The sequence below is a fragment of the Mytilus californianus genome, unplaced genomic scaffold, assembly GCF_021869535.1.
Source record: "Mytilus californianus isolate M0D057914Y unplaced genomic scaffold, xbMytCali1.0.p SCAF_13, whole genome shotgun sequence".
Taxonomy (NCBI): Eukaryota; Metazoa; Mollusca; class Bivalvia; order Mytilida; family Mytilidae; genus Mytilus; species Mytilus californianus.
In genome coordinates, this window is record NW_026262615.1 from 36,729,966 (window position 1) to 36,752,763 (window position 22,798).

Here is a 22,798-nt window from a genome sequence, read left to right on the forward strand (position 1 = left end):
AATACATGTAAACTAAGCAAAAGTTTCAAAGTCAATGGACCATGACTGAGGGGATGGGGTCCAATAATCTCCACGGAAATGAGATCACAAACTAATACATTGTTGACGCCACTGGTCTTTGGTGCAGAGTTGTCTCATTGGCAATCATACCACATCTTTCTTATTTTTATAGAGATCACTCTTAATGAACAACTTTAAGACTTCTTGGTCACCAAGGCCTACAAGTGCAGGCTAATAATAGTGGAAACCGTCAAAAAAATAGTGGAACAAAAGATACTCTATGGTTGATGTTTACCACACATCTCATTTATTCAGACTATTAATGAATAAAATAAAGGTCAACATTACAATTTTTATTCTGAGTTTTGCATATACAAACATACTCAAAGATAAATCTCTCTCCATGTAAATGTAAAAACAAATATCACATATACGTCATAAAGCAGTTTCAAGTTTACCACCAAAAGATCTGATGACACAAAGACCTACTTAAATTCAAAATCATCAAAAGAGAGATGCAGAAAATAAATCCTGAATATCAAGTAAATACAAGCTCAAATTGTAGGAATATCTTTTGAACCAGTTTGGTGACATTCGATATCTACACAGTGCATATGCATGTATCTGTTATTTCAATGAAAATTTTAAGCTTCTGTGTTTCTGCATTAAATTGGTCTGCATCAGAAATCATAATTGGTGGTAAAAATAACTACTTAAATGTATTTATCACATATAAAAAAGTTCAATATCCAGAACAACTATAATAGAAATAGACTTTATAAAACAGAAATAATGTATAATACTGTGTGCATTGATAATACTGTGAGGTTCATACCTAATACATATATATAACAGCAATGGTGGAAAGATTTTGACCTTATGCATCTCTTTACAGGAAGAAAAGGGAGGATACTCTGACAGATAAGAAATCTTAAAAAATAAAAAAGTTTATTCTTTGCTAAATTAACCTATTTTAATTATCCTTTTAATTTGTATTTATTTTTAAATATAAAGAACTGCTGTCAATTTCATGCAGATGACTGACTATTTGTTTGTTAACGTTCAGTCGCAAATATTTCATGCATATTTTCATTCATTTATGTGGAAGATTGTTTGTTTGTTGCTTAATGTCAAGTTACAAATATTTCAAACATGTTAGGGAGATTTATGCAAAAGAGACTTATAAATAAACTTTGATAAATTCAAAAAAATAAAATGCATAAGGTCAAAGTTTTGTCCAATACAATTCATTTAACAAAATAAAAAAACATTTGACAAAATAATAAATACTGAATGAAAATAAAGTCCTCTAAAAAACTTAAAAACTCTCTTCTATACATACTTTTTTTTAATAAAACATCAAGGAAATGGCTGACAAGTGATTAGGTTTTTTGATTATTTTTAATACCTATGAAATTTTTTATTAAAAAATTAAATAGTAATCAATGTTTACAAAGTTAATAGCGTACACAAAATCTTGCCATGATATTACAGTACTAATTATGCAAAGAATAGTTCAGTTACATTTGAATAATTTGCAAAAAGCGAAAGCACCAATCAACAACGCTGAAAAACACTACAATCAGCCTAACTAATATTTTCTTCTACAAAAAAGTAACAAAAAAAAATTAAAAAAGGCAAGAAAAAAACCACATAATACTGAAAAACTGAGAAATGAAGGCAGTTAAATAAAATGGTAACATCTAGAATTAAAAATGCTAAATTTCACACACATTTTAACACTTTTAGATCTTTTACATTTGCTTAATATTTTTCATAACTGGTTAAATTTTGTAGAAATCTTAATGCATTAATATAATCTTTGATATGGAATAAAATTTTGAGGAACATCTACTTCTAGTGTAACTGTAATTTTTCATATGTTGTACTTTAAATTAAATATGAAATAATAATTTATTATTTTGACATGGTTTGACAGTTGATCTTCTATATAAAGAAACGTTATGTACAAACTTTGAGCAAATCTCAGGTTAACCGATAGCACATCAAATCACTGCAAATTAAGATATTCAAAAAGATTTTTGACTGCTACTTTACATAATAAACATGATAAATACTATAAGTTGTTGTATAAGAAAAATTTCAACTTTGTTGTTCAGATACTAATTATTTTCTTGTGAATTGTCGAAATACGAAAAGAATAGTACTTGACAAGAAAATTCATATTATTTTTTTTAAATTGACAATATTTTAAACAAATTCAATAAAATTATATTATAGTATATTATGTCATATGCATTATCAAATTGGTAAAATCTGAGAGTCAAATACACAAAAAAAGATAATATAATATTTTGTTTACCCTAGTATTAAACTTAAATGTTATAAATAAACAAATGTCTTAACAATAAAATCTTATTATGCTTAAAGTTTCTACACATTTTCTTAAATCTAAGATTTATTTTTCTAAACTCAAGATTCATATGCATACAAACTGTTTACTATACAAAGTATATTTTTTTTAACAATTACATATCTTAAACTGCATTAAATGCAAGATAACTAAGGACTATTACAACTTTTAATAGTAAATGCTTTTTTATTATAAAAATGTAAAATCTTTCCATATAAGCACCAACAGTCACAGTTTTGATCTAAAAAATAAGCAGTACCCCTAACAAGCAAGATGAGTTAAGTTAAAAACTGATCCAAAAACATACAACATTGAACAAACAATAAAACAAAATACTAAAATAGCAACATGGGTTCACTTATACTTCCAAAGAGATAGTCATAGGATAATTGTTGAGCATTCAAACTATCCATGATATTCACTCTCTACTCCAGTTTTACCTGATAATCCAAATCACAAAACCAGAAAATTTTCATTATGAAATATTTCAACCAGTAAATAACTCAACAAGGTAATAAAGTGTTAAAAAAAAAAAACATGGACCATCCCATTTCAATTTTGGAATTGTGATAAAAAAAAACACGGACCATCCCATTTCAAATTTGGAATTGTGATAAAAAAAAACAAAAAAAACACAGACCATCCCATTTAAATTTTGGAATTGTGATAAAAATTTAAAAAAAAACACAGACCATCCCATTTCAATATCAAAAGCTTGTCACATGATTGTTCACATTCAAAGTATAAGTGATACTAAATACATATAATACTGAGTAAGGGCATCGTCTATTATAATAGTATACTGAATGTCAATATAGTTCTCTTTTATAAAAAAAGACACAAGTTTTAATTAAGAAGATGTCTTTATACGAAAAATAAAAACAGGAATGGGGAAATCAGTGTATCACTAGATTCTTATTCTCTTCATAGAAATTTTCATAAGTGACATAAGTGTGTTCTCATTTATAAAAGACAAAAAAACATATCACAACCTCCCCCTTTTTTTGTGGATCTTTTCTTCTAATTTTTGTATATATGTAATCTTGTGTTCATAAAAGCAGAACATTTTCCCTCTTTTATGCTGGAAATCACTCCTCTCATTTTCAGGCTTTAACTTATTATATTGAGAGTGCAAATACAGCCTTTATGTATTTTTATACATTTTGGCCATGTTACATTTTCAATGATGACTGATATTCAAATGAAAAATTTGGCGAAATTTTAATACTGAATATATTAAAGTAGTTAATTCATGGAGATTTCAACAATGATATATATTTTGTCTTGACAAATAGTTCAACAGTGATCCTTGAAAAATAAATTAAAGATAATCTACTACTGTTGAAGTAGATGCAATAAAACTGTTCATCAAAAATTAGTATCAAGATATGTAAACCTTCCAATATTATACTAATTAATAAATACACAAATCGTGTATCTAGCCAAAACAGCTTCGATATAACTTGTGGAAACTGGCACCCATAAACATAACATGAATTCACAGTTAATAAGATGAAAATTAAGTACAATTCATCATGAGAAAAATATGCTAAATATCGTCAATAAGCTACAATGTAAACAGGCTAAATTCCTTAGCTTCACACTTGTTCTAACACTTAAAAATAAATAAATGCACATTTTAAACTAATGACTTCATTCTTACAAGATGATTAGAAAAAAAATTCCAATTAAAAAACAGCCAAAATTAAGCTGCTTTCTTCGGTCTACATTTTCTTGGCAGAGGTACACAAAGTTCGTCAAGCCTAGGTGTTGCCCTTGCTCTTCTAGCGGCCAGGGGAACTTTATAAGGATCATAATCGTCTTTAATCATAGTACGACTGCGGGGACGAGCTAATTTTTGTATTTCAAGACTAGCGATTGCTTTCATGGCCCCATCATCAACAGGCCACTGTACTGGTTTCTCGTTCTGAAACATTGCATGATATCTTTTAGATTCCGCTAAACTTTCAATCCTTCCAGAGGCTGTTGCTTTTTTCGCTCCTTCAGACACAGGAAAATACTGACCCCATTCCGTCTCATCCATTCCAAAACGATCTTGTCTCATCTTTGGTCTGCTTAGCATTTCTATGCGTTCGGTTGATGCTGCCCTCTTGGCCCCTGGTGAAACTTCAATGTAGGCTGTCCTGTCATAAGCATGCTGTGGGTGGGCATTTTTATGCATGGATAACTGGTGAATTCTCTCTGAGGCTTCTTGTTCTATCGCTGTCTGTTTGACTGGCCATATTGGGGAAGGCCTGAAACATGAGAAAAAGTAATCAAATATTATTTTTTTTCATTTGAAGGGATTCAATTTCCTTAATTGAACATCTATGAATTAAACAGTACAGATCTTGAAATGATATGTTAAATTTGCACAATTTACAATACAATTTAATAACAATTCTTTGCCAAAAAAAGTATGGTATTTTTTTTTGGGAGCTTATACTCTTACATATTTATGTTGGATTTTTTGAAAGAATAGATATAAAATGTTCTGACAAGGGAAAGAAAGGAGTATTCAGAATTGTATAATAAACTTTGAAGAAAAATAAAGATAATAGAATCCCAAAGTTAACTTAATTAATAAAACATAGGTGGTTGTGGTGACAACAATTGAACATATTTGTAATGTTGTCATCTATGAAACAGATATTCTATAATGGTCAACCAACTCTTGATGGCATTCACAAAATTTTACAACCACTGTATTATTAACCTAAGCTGTATTTGGCAAAACATTTTAGAAACTTTTGGTCCACAATGCTCATCCCCTTCATACCTTTTTTGGCCTTTTTAACTTTTGTCACTGATGAGTCTTTTGTAGACCAAATGTGTGTCTGGTATACAAAATTTTACTCCGGGTATCTATGATGAGTGTATTTACAGGCTCATGGCCCAAAAATATAAAGGTAGGTCAAGGTAAATATAACTATTCTAATTTATTTTTGAAAATTTTTACAGATTGTGAAGGGAAATGTTCTGAACTTTAAAGGTATTTACCCAAAAATGTTTGCACTTAAACAGTGCTTACCCAAATATTTCCATAAAATTTGTTAGGGTAGGCATGAAAATTTAGGGTACATTAAGGCAAGAAACAGAGCTATACTTTTTTTCGTCCCAAGCTTAAATCTATTCTACTGTGTAATTATGTTAATTACCTATCTGCTTTATACTGATGAGGTATTCTGTGCTGTGCCAATTCTGATACTCTTTTTGTTGCCACTGCAAAGATAAATTTTAAGCTTAATACAAACAAACAAAACAGATTTGTGAAAGTCGAATAGGTTCTTTTTTTTTTTGTCTTCTAGAAAAAAGGTGGTATACGATAAGTCATTATTTGGCTCCTGAAAAGGTGAAAATAGTAAAATCATTCAAGCCTTTCAAAATTATGAACATATATATTGAAGTATGTCATTAGGACAGATTGATAATTACATGTATTCTTTGTTTTCAAATTTTGCAACCAAAATAAAAGGTCTTTCATACCTTGTCTTTTCAATCTACCCATTCTTTCACATACATGTCTGAGAAACGTGTTAAATTACCTATATGGAAATATGGTTCTTATGAAAGTCCATCTAGGAGGCTATTTTTTCCAGTTACAACATTTCAATGAATAAACTGTTAACAGAGATATGTCTCGCCTATTTGTTATTTGATAATGCAAATGTTGAAATTAAAATAGCAATACTTTAACATGTAAGTTATGCAAATATTCAAAGTCAATGAACCATGACTGAAGGTACAGGGCTAAACAATCTCCATGGAAATGAGATGTGCCAATGCTAATACAACTGCATACCAAATACCATTGACTTTTTCATAAGTTGTTCCCTTTAAACAAACCTAAACACAAAATTTAACTTGTAAATTATGTAAAAGTTTTAAAGTCAATGAACCATAATGAGGGAGTGGGGTCATATAATCTCCATGGAAATGAAACTTGCAAATGTCAATACATTTGCATACCAAATATCATTGACTTTACATTAGTGGTTCATCTTAAACTGACCTAGGGGGACTCGGTGGCCGAGTGGTCTAAGTAGTTACTACTGTAATCACTAGCCAGTCAACTGTTGACACCGAGGTTGTGAATTCGAACCCCCCTCAAAGGTGCACTCGACTCCAATCTTAATTGACTAGGATTGTCAGTTTTCCTATCGAAGGTTGGTGGTTTTCTCCGGCTTCCTCCAACATTAAAAACTGGCCGTTACAAAATAGCCCAAAAGCCGTGCTTAAAAGTGGCGTTAAAACACCAAAAATAAATAAATAAACTGACCTAATCACAAACTTAATACATGTAATCTAAGCAAAAGTTTCAAAGTCAATAGACCATGACTGAGGGGTAAGGACCAAATATTCTCTATGGAAATGAGATGTGCTAATGCATATAGTTTCAAAGTCAATAGACCCTGACTGAGGGTGCGGGGCCAAATAATCTCCATGGTAATGAGATGTGCCAATGCTTATAGAACTGCATACCAAATATCATTGACCTACCACAAGTGATTCACCATAAACTAGACCTAATCACAAACTAATACATTGTTGATGCCGCCATCGCCGGAAACAGCATACCTATGGTTCGCTTTTTTACTCTGTCAAGGCAAGACAAAAAATGGTCACTGAATGTTTGATTTCAATTTACTGACAGACAACATGTAGACATTTAAGTGGGGGAGGGGGAGGATGTCATCCTGAAATCATGGAAAAGAAATACCGAATCAAAAATAAAGCAGTCTTTCCCTATCTCGAAAAATTAGTAATTAATTTTGAGTCCTGATTAAAGTGTAAATACCAAATTCCTCCAAAAATAAAGGCCCAATCGTGACGTCCCAAAAAAGGTCCTTCTACCCCTTATCTAAATATATCTGGGTTAACTAGTTGACAATAATCTCCCTCGTTTTTCCTCTTTAAGCAACATTTTGTTAACATAGCAAACAAAAACTGAAGACAAATGATAAAACCCAATATAGGATCAATTTATGAGGTAATTTTATGTACACAAAAGATGTTCCACTATTAGTCAGTGCTAATTAAGGCAAAAATAAAATGATATTGTTCGAACAAAACTTACTTTTTGATCATCTAAGTCCCTAGTAACATCTAAATCATCTAATATTGAAAAAAAACATTTATATTGACTTCACCTGAAGTAAGTCAACAAATTTATCCATATTATTATATTGATTTTAATCAAGTCTTCCTATTTCAAATGGTCATAATTGGATATTTAAAAGGTTTCCATTTCACACGCTGGTGAATTTTAATATAAATATGTTGCCTTTCGATGATGTACATGTGTGGACATATTTTAATGATAGTTTTAAGTCAATATATTGTTTAATTAATTCCATAAAATATTTTAATAGCTTTTAAATACTAAGGCCATGCAAAAAAATATTGTTGGTTTCACCTTGTTTGGTCTGTTTTTTTCCCTCTGGGTCAATTGTTTTTATTAACAGGTGAAAAAAAGAGCTAGAGACTCTTTTTAAACAATTATCAATGATGTTTTAATTGTCTGATAATTTCTTAAAAAATGTTTCATTTATCATTCTTAAAGTATAAAACAGCTTAAAATCATTTAACAAAATAGATCGATATATTATGTCAAACAAGTTTTTTCAGTGGTTAAAGAAAAAAATCTCTGTAGAGCAAAACTGCATATGCAACTTTTGATTTCCCCCAAAAAATTCTTAAATTAAATAAAAAAGTTTGTCCTGCTTGCCGAACCTTTAAAATTTTCTTGTGTAAGGGCAAACCAACATTCAATTTGACAGCCGATTTCAATGAGTGTGTAGGCAAAGGTAATATCTTTGGTTAGCTTGCTTGCTAGCTGAATTGTGAAGTCATTGTTAGGTTAGGTAAACTACCCTCCTTTAAGAGTAGACTAGTCCGACAGATAATCTGTCTGTTGGACTAAGCTACTTCGAAAGGAGGATAGTATACCTTACCTAACTATGACTTCACGGTTCATCTAGCAAGCAAGCTAACCAAAGATATTACCTTTGCCTACAGACACTCATTGAAATCGGCTGTAAATGGCCTAAGATTTTAATTTGTGTCCATCTGGAAAGCTACAAATCACTGCTAATGGATAGACTGATCAATTGAAACACAATCTATCATTTGAATTCAGTTTAACTTTTTTTTAGTTCAAGGACTTTAAATTATTATAATAATTTTCCACAGGAATTCCCTTTTTAATCAAAAGCCAGTGAAAATTTTCTGGCCACATTTGATGCTTCTGCTCCTATCAAACATGTATCCTCTTTTTCAAGTGGAATTCCTTCACCCTAGTTGACTCACTTTGGAGAGTCAACTATTTGATTTATAATCAACTGGTTCTAGTCATGAATTTGGATGAAAAACCAGTATTTGCCACTGCATGGACATTAAGAAATCAGAAGGTGTTATGTAGATGAAAAAAGAAGATTTGTTCTGACTGGTAGTTTGCACTTAAAAGGACAAATTAATGAACACCATATGAAAAGAATATGCAACAAATATCTGCTACTGGACATAAGTTAAATATCAACCTCATGAGACAAAAAATGCACCAAATATCTACCACTGGACAAACAAACAACAATCAATTCAAACATCTGATTGAGAAGGTGCTATAAGTAGTAATACCACCATTGTTTTACCCTATTAAAATTGAGAATGGAAATGGGGAATGTGTCAAAGAGACAACAACCCGACCATAGAACAGACAACAGCAGAAGGTCACCAACAGGTCTTCAATGCAGTGAGAAATTCCCGCACCCGGAGGCGTCCTTCAGCTGGCCCCTAAACAAATATATATACTAGTTCAGTGATAATGAACGCCATACTAAACTCCAAATTGTACACAAGAAACTAAAATTAAAAATAATACAAGACTAACAAAGGCTAGAGGCTCCTGACTTGGGACAGGCGCAAAAATGCGTCGGGGTTAAACATGTTTATGAGATCTCAACCCTCCCCCTATACCTCTAGCCAATGTAGAAAAGTAAACGCATAACAATACGCACATTAAAATTCAGTTCAAGAGAAGTCCGAGTCTGATGTCAGAAGATGTAACCAAAGAAAATAAACAAAATGACAATAATACATAAATAACAACAGACTACTAGCAGTTAACTGACATGCCAGCTCCAGACTTCAATTAAACTGATTGAAAGATTATGTCTTCATCATATGAATATCAGGCACAATCCTTCCCGTTAGGGGTTTAGTATCATACCATCATAACATATATGAAAAGAACATAACCCGTGTCATGCCAACAACTCGTTTTTAAATAAATGTGTTTAGTGCCGATGCAAAGACCCTATAAGTGAATCAATATTAACGCCAAAATATGCAATCTTTAATGACCCGACAACAGTATCGTAACTATATCCCTTCTTAATAAGTCTATTTAAAGGTTTTTGTTAGCTTCAGAGGTGAATACTGACATTTTTGTGCTTTATAAAGAATATTTCCATAAAAAATTGGATGTGAAATACCTGAACGTGTAAGAAGTCTGCATGTTGAGCTATATTTAAGAATGATGTCCTTATGCCGATGATAAAATTTAGTAAATGTTTTGACTAGTTTGTGATATCGAAAACCCTGGTGTAATAATTTTTCAGTAATACATAAATTTCTCTTGTTAAAATCTAAAACATTGTTACATACACGAGCGAATCGTACAAGTTGAGATATATAAACACCGTAAGATGGTGACAAGGGAACGTCACCATCTAAAAATGGATAATTAACGATAGGAAATGAAAAATCATCTCTTTTATCATATATTTTAGTATTAAGCTTTCCGTTAATGATATAGATCTTTGTTAAATGGGCACTTTTTAAAAAATTGTGCAGAATTTATCCTTGTTTCAAATAAAGAAATACTTGGCATGAGTAAAGTTTTATCCTGTCCAGTACTACAAACAAAATTTCACATAACATATCATTGCATATAAGATAATAACCATCACTGGAAGTTAACCAATCAAATGTTCACCCCTTCTTTACCTGTTTACAAGCATTAGTAATAATGTAACCTGAAGTTTCCAAAATATTTGATAGAAACACCAAATAAAAAAAGAATGGTGCTTTGAAACACCCAAGATATATGTTTATGATTCAGAAATTTTTTACTGCAATGAAATGTTGGATTAATTTCCTACAACTGTCAAATTCAAGGGAATTTTTTTTTTCGACCCTTTTTCGTATGAAACCGGATGTGACGTACTATAATTTGGTTGTATTACACCTATAAAAGATGAAGAAAGATTTATTCTGAGAAGTAACTTTCACTTAAATAAAAGATATTAAACCAATTAACACCTTCTTATTGACAAAGGTGAATGAATTATGCATGATATATTTGCCACTGGACTTCAAAGCAAACTACCATCAATCAATCTGTTGCAAGAGAGTTTGTTATGAAGATTAAAAGATTTGTTCTGACAAACAATTTCATTTAATTAAACATTAATTAATCAACACCTCATTGATGAAATACAATGTTTCCCTACAGTACATGCCCATTAACAGTTGATTAATCTTGTGACAACCATTTTAATTGTGTATTTAATAATTCAGTGTAATGTATTGATTCGTCTAATTCAATTAATCAAGACAGATATTTTTTAGTCTCAATAATATCTGAATCCTGAAATCTGAAACATGCTGCATAAGTGTCTATTTACAAAAAACAAATATTTTTAATGTTTAATCAGATATTGTTAAATATCCTACTGTACACAATTATTTTAAAAAAATCAATTTTTCTGTCTGCCATTTCATTTAATGTACATGTATGCCTTAACAGTTCAAATATTGGACCACTTAAAAAGACTTAATTCAGTAATCTTAAATGGAAAACCTATTGATATTTATCTATATCTAATTCATATCTTTAATTTGACCTGTAGTAGGTATTTAAATAATTGTTTCTTATACTTATCACCTGTCTAGAAATATACGAACACTGTTTGAAATTTTACTGGTGTCATAAGCTGCATCAAAACATTATATATATTCAAGTTCCTGACGCAGATAAAATTGGACCTTAATTAAGTTCAAGTCAGGGTCTACTGGGATAAAAAAGTTAAGCAGGTTAATTCTTGTTTAAAATAAGAAAATTTGGTATGATTGACGATGAGATAAAATATCCAAATGACGTGGATTTAAGCAATTATATATCATGATTATAAGTCATTGAATGGCCTTCAACAATGTTTGTAGTGCAGAATGATAATTATTTTCAGGCCCATAGCCAGAATGTGTCGAAGAGGGGTAGAATTTTCAGACAACAGTAGCAAATAAGTTCAACTACTTCCCACGGTACCTTATTTTTCATAAAGAATCATATATCCATCAGGATGATAAAAAGCAAAGTAAAAAATAAAATCTGAAGCAATCACAGGCACTTTATAAGGATAAAAGAAGGGAGATCAGCTGCGTTGAAAGGGTAAGCATCTCCTTTTATTTGATTGCAAGGTTAGTCAAAATATTGGGAATAGGAAATTTAGACCACCGTTCAATGTGATTTGAGACACAGACACATCGTAATGGGGCCACCCTTAACAAAAAATTCTTTGTTTGAAGTTGCCTACTCATGCCTTATAGGGTTAGGTAGGTAGGTAGGGATTTTATTTTTTTGGGCCAACATCAAAAGTTAGATGTTTTAGACAAGAAAATGACGTTAGAGCACAAAATTTATTTTTCAAAAGTTTGAAACGATTTGTGTCATAAATTTTTTCGGGTAGGCTGCTTTTTACTTTTGGCCTGGTCAACCAGTTTGTGATGATGACAAGACATTTTTCCTCATTACATTCATAAATATAAGCTATCAGAAACCTACAACTGTTACTTCATGATCTACTGATTCATTTATTTTTGTGGATCAAGGAAATAAAATTGAGAAATGAAATGGGGAATACATTTTGTATGTCAAAGAGACAACAACCCGACCAAAAAGCAGACAACAGCCGAAGGCCACCATTGGGTCTTCAATGCAGTGAGAAAATCCCGCACCCGGAGGTGGTCCTCAGCTGGCCCCTAAATAAATTTGTGTACTAGTTCAGTGAAAATGGACGTCACACTAAACTCCAAAACATATAAATGAACTAATATTAAAAAAACATACAAGACTAACAAAGGCCAGAGTCTCCTGACTTGGGACAGGCGCAAAAATGTGGCTGGGTTAAACATGTTTTGTGAGATCTCAACCCTCCCCCTATACCTCTAGCCAATGTAGAAAAAAGAAACACATAGCAATACACACAGTATAACTCAGTTTAAAAAATGTCAGAGTCCGATGTCAAAATAGGTAACAAAAAAAACTAAGCAAAATGACAATGATACATAAATAAACAAAGGACTACTAGCAGTTACTGACATGCCAGCTCCAAACCTCAATTAAACTGATTGAAAAATTATGTCTTCATCATATGAAACTCAAGTACAATTCCTCCTGTTAGGGGTTTAGTATCATACCATCATAAAATATATGAGAAGAACATAACCCGTATCATGCCAACAACTGGTTTTAGAATAAATGTGTTTATTTCCCAAGCAAAGACCCTATGAGTGAATCAATATTAATACCAAAATATGCAATCCTTAATGACTTGACAACAGTATCGTAACTACATCCTTTCCAAATAAGTCTGTGTAAAGGTTTGGTTAGCTTTTGAGGTGAATGCCGACATTTTTGTGCTTTGTAAAGAATATTACCATAAAATATTGGATGTGAAATACCTGAACGTATAAGAAGTCTGCATGTTGATTTATATTTATGAATGATATCCTTGTACCGATGATAAAATTTAGTAATTGTTTTGACTAGTTTGTGATATCGAAAACCCTGGTGTAATAATTTTTCAGTAATTACAGAGATTTCTTTCGTTGAAATCAAATGCGTTGCTACATACACGAGCGAATCCAACAAGTTGAGATATATAAACACCATAAGATGGCGACAAGGGAACGCCACCATCTAAAAATGGATAATTAACAATAGGAAATGAAAAATCATCTCTTTTATCATAAATTTTGGTATTAAGTTTCCTGTTAAAGATAAAGATATCAAGATCCAGGAAAGGGCAGTGTTCATTGTTTGTATTAGCTTTATTTAAAGTCAGTTCGGCAGGATTTGATGCTAACAGTAGCTACAAAACGAGATTTGACGAATGACGATAAAAAATTAAGGCTTATTTGATGCTAATGATAGCGAAAAACGGACATTTGACGATAAAGGGATAAAGGGCATTCCTACCCTCATAGTAGCCAAAATAATTGCTTTAAATTTTAGATCCTTTTATATATGCTGTACTGGAAGATAAAGATCACAGCAGGTAGTTTACCCATGTTCAAGCTTTGTATGTGGATTAGGAAGAGACAAATCAAGGTTACACAAACAAAAACTGAGGGAAATAGCATACACTCAAAAAGGAGTGAGACCAGTTGTGTTGTCTCCGACAAGTAATAACATTGTATGCTTAGGATTCAATGAGTCCCTTGTTCAAATCTTTGTCTGGAGCCCTGTTTCACATATAATTTCGTCTAGAAAGCTTACCTATAACTGTTACTCCATTAGGACCAGGGGTTGGTGGATTACTCTCTATCCAATAAACAGACCGTCTGAAAAGTAGAATAAAATAAAGTTTTAAAAAAGCATGGTGATGGATTTTCATTAAAACTACTAGGAACAGTTAATTCTACAAAATTCTTTTTTATTAAGTCACTATAAAAAGTACCATGTATTTTGTATATATATATATATATCATGTATATATCCAACATCCAGTGGCAAATATTTTATGCAAATTCAGGATGAGAACTTTTAAACATTTATCAAATATGTAGGTTCTCCAATGTAAATCGACTGTTTTAATGGTGGCAAATTTTGGATTGCCACTAGGAAAGAGGGGTCTGAAATTTCCAAATACAACAGGCCAAATGAAATCATAATATATGATAAAGAACTATAACGAAGGGAGTACTTGGAAGCATCTCTGCCAACCTTATAGGCACAGTGTATAATATTATAAAAGGCAAAAGTTTTGCTTTTCTTTTCTTTTTTTTTTGTCTCTTTGATGGTACATGTACAGTGATCGGGAAGGACGTGCGCCTTGCGCCAATTGCGCTTATCGACCAGAAATGGCGCATAGAGTGACAAATGTAAGCGCCCGCGTGGCGCATGATATTTTTCACTTCGTTTTGAAACGTTGAGATATTGTCAAATGGATTTCAGATCGTATTTCGTGCCGCCATGTGTGAGTACACAACTCCAATGATAGGAGCACCTATATATTTTTGGGACGTCTCGGGTGTTTTCCTATGGTAATAATAGCAACATGCGGTATGACTGATTACCCAAAAAACGTAATTAACCATCATTCATGATATAATTTTTTATAAACAACTTTAAATTTGTGAAAATTGGCTAGTACAGTCGATAATTCTTCTCTAATTATAATATTTTAAGTAAGCTTGCTATTATTTCGATTGAAAAATCCAAAAGCCTTTTTATGAATAGCATAGTTACGGAACGTCTGGAATAAGTATGGTATCGACGAAGACCCAAATTTAATGTAAAAAAAACATGAACATGAACAAGGGAACAGTACCAGTTTTAACATTGTAAATAAAGGTTATCGTAAATATTGCCCGGTTTGGAAGAAGTTATTGTATATTCATTGAAATTGAAATAACAAAATCACAGGTACAATTTCCATGATATTAATTAGAATCATACTTGTAAGTACAGTGAAATATACACTTTTTTTAATTTTTTTTTTATTGTTAACGAATGGCCCACTCATTTGACAACATGGCCCATTAATTCTAAAAATGGCCCATGGAATTTATTTTGGGGGGGCCCTGGGCCCACAGAGAAAAAATCCTTCCAGATCACTGCATGTAGCATTTGCCTATATATCTAAGGGAGGTAATAATACAAATACAAAAAATATATTTAAAAAAAAAATCTTTCTAAACTACGAAAATTTGGGATTTTAAAGAGGACTTTGAAAATTTAGACTTACACAAGAACAGTATATCCTTCAGATTTATATTTTTTAGGTACATGCATATAAAGATATCATTTACTCTGAATCTTACCTGGCTAAAAGTGGATTAGCATTTAGATACATCACTTTTAATCCAAGATCTATATAGATCTAAAATTCTTTTTCAATAAAGTTAAAGTTGTTTAAGTATAAAATTTTCCATTGCATGAACTTTTACAATGCGAATTTAGTTTACAAATTTTATGCAACATATCTGTAATTATAAAACGATCAATAAACTGTACATTTTCCCACAGTCATTTAGACCCCACTGTTAAACAATATGTTTATATAGACTTCCCACACATACATGTATGACATGCTAAAGTGATTATAGATTATTAATTTGCGTCAGGGTGTGAAAAGAGTTTACTCTAAATTATAAATTGAAAAGACAAAAACATAATCATAGGCACATATTTTTTTCTCTCAATATTATCACACACCATTCTGAACCAATGACTTTCTAAGAAAGATTTATTCTCATACATTTATTACAAAGAGAACTTATTTATGGTAACAAAATCCTAATTGACGCCCCATAAAAATCAATTAAAATTCAGTTACGAAATAAATCAGACACTTTAATTACATACAACGTAAAGTGTTGAACATGCTCTGACAATTATTCATAATCGGTTATTTTATATTAAGAGAACAAAAGCCAATCTCCCCACATCACTTTATTGCTTTGATTCAGAGATAAAATTCTGCACTTGTTTATATTACAGGTAATTATATGTTAAATACCCTGAATAATACTATCTGGCTAAAGTAACTCATTCAGAAAAATATCAACAGGTGTTAACATTGGTATTTAATTATAAAGCCTGTCAACATTTACTAAGGAGAACTGTTCTTTTTTAACTACTTACATGAAAACAGAATTTTTTTTAACTACTAACATGAAAACAGAATTTTCTACACTTAATGGACAATCAAATGTCAGTCCCAATAGACCATCTGGTCTCATGTGCAATAGGTTGTCAATATTTGCTGCTTGTCCATTAAGGATGCTGCATTAGGCATTTACATGTAGCAAAGACTAGTCAGCCAAGAGTCAAAATAATGTGACTGGGTAGGATGACATGTTCTCCTGCAGATTGCTACCTTGTGAACTAGCACAGTAAAAATCTGACTCACTGTGTCAGTCTAGTACAAAGCAGGGTTAAAACAAACAAACATGTTTAACCCCGCCATATTCTTTCTGTGTCTGTCCCAAGTCAGGAGCCTTTAGTTCAGTGTGGTAGTTGGTTCATGTCTGTAATATTTGTTTTTCGTAAATTGTTTTGTTATAAATGAGACTGTTTTCTCAATTGAATTGTTTCATATTTTTCATGTCTGGGCCTGTTATAGCCGACCATACGGTATGGGTTTTTCTCATTGTTGAAAGCTGTATGGATGCCTATAATTGCTTACATCCACTTCATTTGAACTTTGGTGGATAGTTGTCTCATTGGCAATCATACCACATCTCCTTATTTTTATATTTCATATCACATTATCATTTTTTTGTCCTGAATATGGATATAATTTGCCACTGGATGTTAAACAGTCCTCCAACCATCATTGCCCATCTATCACAATAGGTGAAGGGGATTGTTAAAATTATTATTGGTAATGTTGGTAGAATCACTGCAAAGCTTGGTGATTGCTGGTGGTTGGAGGATATCATACTCTGATTTAAAACTCTCATATATTACCAATATTGCACACACAGAGTTCTAGAGTGATTCACACACAATCAACAGCATTCACAAGGACATTAATTTTAATCTGAAACCAATTAGGATAAAACATCTTAAGTTTTGTTTTAATAGACAACTTTCGAGTTCATTGCATTTCCGTCAAAAACTTTGGTTTTAGTGAACATCATTTGTGCGTTTAGGGGCGTCGTCACTTCTGCTCCCATGTTGAGCGATCTGTTGAAAAAAAAATATGATGCTATATTGCACGAATTGGTCAGCAAAGTAAATTCTTATAATTGATAATCAGCACTGCTGTCATTAGGGAAATGTGATTAAGTGCCTACGGTACAAACAATGTTTCTAGTTTATCCTGCATAATGACGATCACGAAGACACTTGATGAACTTTAATAGATACAGGTGATCCCCTCGATCTGGTAAATGACGTCATAAAGGCACACATAATTGACGAACTTTTCCGGTGAAGGACATAACTTGAAACTTGAAAGTGGTCTATTGGTTTAGTGGTTCGGAGGAAAGCATCTAAGAAAGTAATTACTGTGGATTTATTTTTGTGGGAACCAACAATTGTGCATGGAGGAAAACTTGCATTTTAGTAGATACTTGATTTCGTGGTTTTGCCAAAATCTGCATACATGACCATAGAGAATTTGTAATTCGTTGAACATTTAAATTTGTGGTTCCCTTAGGCCAAAAAAAAATATATGTCTGTTTAAGGTTACATCCTTTAAAAAAATAGGGTAGGTAGGTAGGTATTTCCATTTTTTTTTTTTTTGGCGAGATGTGTGATGTTGTTACATGTTGTTTTAACTAATATTAAGTGACTATATTAACTTTTTACTGTCATATAAACTTAAAATAAATTTTGTCCTTTCTAATATATAGGTTTATTAATGTACATGTATGCAGGCATATATGCAGAAATAAATTCATTATGCTGTACTGGTGTATGAATAATCAATATATATAAACAAGACCCATCAGAAACGAGGAAAGATGACAGAACCTGCACTTATACATATGAACGTACTGGTTCAAGTTTTGGGGGTTGTACCAACTCCTTGTATTAAAGAATGTTTCTTTCACTTTTGCAAATTTGATGCATTTAACTTTTAATAAATTAAATTCTTTTATACCATAATAAATAACCTTCCCAGGAACATTGCTGACAATTTTGGTGCTGTTTTTTATTTTTAGAAGACAAAGAGTAGACACCCCTGCAGACCATACATGTTATTAAATATGTGGTATTTACATTTATTTATGAGAGGTTAGTCTGAAATTATCTATCTGTCAGTATTTGGCTAACCTCTACAAGTACTGACACTTACCTGCAAAATTAATAAATAGAAAAAGAACATGCCTGTTTTAACAGGTTCAATTCCTGGTTTGAAATATATTTGCAGGGATAGGTGTCAAAAGGGTGTTGTCAGATGACTTTTAATATTTAAAAAAAGTTGGGTATGCTCGTTCTCCAGCCATCATAACTTGAAAAACATTTATTGCAATGTTGGTAGCATTGTCTGCCGCTGTTTGGACAATAGATACCAAATTATTGTTGATTTCCTTCTCTCATAAAATATCTATACATTTAACATTGAATTTATCTACAACATCTCCAACAGTTAAGTTCCTGTCAACAATAAAAACGTCACCTTGTTGAATTTCAGTCTTGCAAGTCACTGTTACTTTGTATGTTTTTGCAGGTTGTTTACTATGGTACTGATCAAACACATCGGTACCAATTATTAATTTGTTTGGTAACGTTGTCATAATAGATTTTGTAAGCATGTGGTCGCATTTTTTTAACTTTAATGTGAACACGCTTGCTGCCTCAGCCTGTTGGGGCCATACAAGCTGGCCCGAGAACACAGTTATTTCGTAGTGCATTTCTTTTAGACAATAAATTCAAATTAAAAAAATCGCACCTGCTCTATCTCAAAAAGATTTTTACAGTGTAGTGTACTACTATTGATACAAATAATATCAAAATTATAGAAACTTCTACCAGCTCTAACTCAAAATATTGACAGTTCTGTGTTAAGGGGGGCTAAAATTCAGTTTGACAGCTTCACACATTCTAATTTTTGACCTTTTTTAACTGGACCAAATCACTACTAAACATAAAGATTCAGCACCCAAATTTTTTTAACATGTAATTTCATCCCCTTACTTAATATTTCATGCATAAAATATCAAGAAATAAATTGGGAAAGTGTATCAAAAAAAAATGCAAGTTATACACAGTTCACACTAGGGACTATATTTGTAGACAACGAAAACCAAAGGACGACAACTGTGTCCTTGGACCTAATAGGATAGAAAGACTTGACCAATTTTAATAAAACTTTGCATGACCTAAGCTTAGGCAATTATAAGATAGTTGACCAAGTTTCATGGCCATAGGATATATATTATAGAAACTAGGGCCATTTTAATATTGAAATTTGTATGTTTATTTTTGACGTTTAAATCAAATATTTTCAACTGTCAAGATTTTGGCCTAAAAAATTTAAATATTGCAAAAATTTGCTTTTTAAATACTCTTGAATTTAATATAATAAGTATTAAAAGCAACGGAACACTCATTTGATTTATCAGATTTATTACAGTTATTCAAAAGTCAAATTTATATGAGCCTGTGCCTGAAAATAGAGAATTTCGAATTAAGGGAAGTCTTACATAAACATGCATGTTTTTCAACCAATTTGAAGTTTTGACGTTTTTTAACCATACATTATTCTTCCATATATATTAAATGTACTTTAAATGTAAAATAAAGTTACAAAAAGCATACCACATGAGTATAAAATGGTCTTAGGCCATGTAAGACTGAGAATTATTTAGAGTCGATTTAGGCCGTAGCCCATATTTACATATAAAAATGCACACAGAGGCTATAAGAAATTGAAATTTGTAACTTTTTGCTCATTTCTATGCTAAGATGTCATGATACAAGAAGTCTAATTGCAAAAGGACTCTTGAATTTAACTTTTTTTGGCAGACAGTATGGTCTGATGACCAGTTTTTCACTTTTCAATGGAAAACTTGCATGTAGTTTTAGTCTCATTTGGCATATATTTGAACCACTTACTATCCTAAAGAAGAAAATTATGGTAGCATATGAAATGAATAGGGTGTACTGATCATTGTAAAGTGTTTTTTTTACAGATTTAGTGAAATATTTGTGATTGACTACAGATTTTATGTACAAAGCTCTTCACATTTCACATACATCTAACAGGCCGTTTAACCAGGGACATAAATACAAATATTCTGCACATTTTTTCTGTGATAATCTACTTTTCTCTAGATTCCGAGTTCACAAATGGTTAATTAAATTTGATTTAAGCATAGAAACACAAATATCAGGAACATAAAAAGCTGTCAGATGGAAAGTCAGCATGGCTCTTAAGCATAAAATGGAAACTGCTTTAAAATGCTTATTTTAGCCGTATAATGCCAAAATGGGACATTTTAACAGAATTTCTGTCAAACAAAGATGTAAATCCTTTACTTTTATTGAGTTTGACAAATTGAAACCAGCAAACCATTCCGGAAAGTTGCCAAGTACAGAATCTACATTTACGGAATTCATCTCTTAGGCCCGAGAACAAAGTTATTTCGTAGTGCATTTCTTTTAGACAATAAATTCAAATTAAAAAAATCGCACCTGCTCTATCTCAAAAAGATTTTTACAGTGTAGTGTACTACTATTGATACAAATAATATCAAAATTATAGAAACTTCTACCAGCTCTAACTCAAAATATTGACAGTTCTGTGTTAAGGGGGCTAAAATTCAGTTTGACAGCTTCACACATTCTAATTTTTGACCTTTTTTAACTGGACCAAATCACTACTAAACATAAAGATTCAGCACCCAAATTTTTTTAACATGTAATTTCATCCCCTTACTTAATATTTCATGCATAAAATATCAAGAAATAAATTGGGAAAGTGTATCAAAAAAAAATGCAAGTTATACACAGTTCACACTAGGGACTATATTTGTAGACAACGAAAACCAAAGGACGACAACTGTGTCCTTGGACCTAATAGGATAGAAAGACTTGACCAATTTTAATAAAACTTTGCATGACCTAAGCTTAGGCAATTATAAGATAGTTGACCAAGTTTCATGGCCATAGGATATATATTATAGAAACTAGGTCCATTTTAATATTGAAATTTGTATGTTTATTTTTGACGTTTAAATCAAATATTTTCAACTGTCAAGATTTTGGCCTAAAAAATTTAAATATTGCAAAAATTTGCTTTTTAAATACTCTTGAATTTAATATAATAAGTATTAAAAGCAACGGAACACTCATTTGATTTATCAGATTTATTACAGTTATTCAAAAGTCAAATTTATATGAGCCTGTGCCTGAAAATAGAGAATTTCGAATTAAGGGAAGTCTTACATAAACATGCATGTTTTTCAACCAATTTGAAGTTTTGACGTTTTTTAACCATACATTATTCTTCCATATATATTAAATGTACTTTAAATGTAAAATAAAGTTACAAAAAGCATACCACATGAGTATAAAATGGTCTTAGGCCATGTAAGACTGAGAATTATTTAGAGTCGATTTAGGCCGTAGCCCATATTTACATATAAAAATGCACACAGAGGCTATAAGAAATTGAAATTTGTAACTTTTTGCTCATTTCTATGCTAAGATGTCATGATACAAGAAGTCTAATTGCAAAAGGACTCTTGAATTTAACTTTTTTTGGCAGACAGTATGGTCTGATGACCAGTTTTTCACTTTTCAATGGAAAACTTGCATGTAGTTTTAGTCTCATTTGGCATATATTTGAACCACTTACTATCCTAAAGAAGAAAATTATGGTAGCATATGAAATGAATAGGGTGTACTGATCATTGTAAAGTGTTTTTTTTACAGATTTAGTGAAATATTTGTGATTGACTACAGATTTTATGTACAAAGCTCTTCACATTTCACATACATCTAACAGGCCGTTTAACCAGGGACATAAATACAAATATTCTGCACATTTTTTCTGTGATAATCTACTTTTCTCTAGATTCCGAGTTCACAAATGGTTAATTAAATTTGATTTAAGCATAGAAACACAAATATCAGGAACATAAAAAGCTGTCAGATGGAAAGTCAGCATGGCTCTTAAGCATAAAATGGAAACTGCTTTAAAATGCTTATTTTAGCCGTATAATGCCAAAATGGGACATTTTAACAGAATTTCTGTCAAACAAAGATGTAAATCCTTTACTTTTATTGAGTTTGACAAATTGAAACCAGCAAACCATTCCGGAAAGTTGCCAAGTACAGAATCTACATTTACGGAATTCATCTCTTAGGCCCGAGAACAAAGTTATTTCGTAGTGCATTTCTTTTAGACAATAAATTCAAATTAAAAAAATCGCACCTGCTCTATCTCAAAAAGATTTTTACAGTGTAGTGTACTACTATTGATACAAATAATATCAAAATTATAGAAACTTCTACCAGCTCTAACTCAAAATATTGACAGTTCTGTGTTAAGGGGGCTAAAATTCAGTTTGACAGCTTCACACATTCTAATTTTTGACCTTTTTTAACTGGACCAAATCACTACTAAACATAAAGATTCAGCACCCAAATTTTTTTAACATGTAATTTCATCCCCTTAC

General features: G+C 31.5%; 1 protein-coding gene across 2 annotated transcripts in view; it reads right to left on the minus strand.

Moving 5' to 3' along the window:
* Positions 1 to 340: 340 nt before the first annotated feature.
* Positions 341 to 22,798, minus strand: part of LOC127723584 (testicular haploid expressed gene protein-like) — a 66,747-nt gene continuing 44,289 nt past the window's right edge. For both annotated transcript variants that reach the window (XM_052230256.1, XM_052230258.1), the window contains 3 exons: positions 13,935 to 13,999; positions 5,533 to 5,596; positions 341 to 4,629 (listed from right to left, as the gene is read on the minus strand). In XM_052230256.1, coding sequence (XP_052086216.1) covers positions 4,080 to 4,629; positions 5,533 to 5,596; positions 13,935 to 13,999 — 679 coding nt within the window. In that variant the 3' untranslated portion in view covers positions 341 to 4,079. The remainder of the gene's footprint in view (positions 4,630 to 5,532; positions 5,597 to 13,934; positions 14,000 to 22,798) is intronic.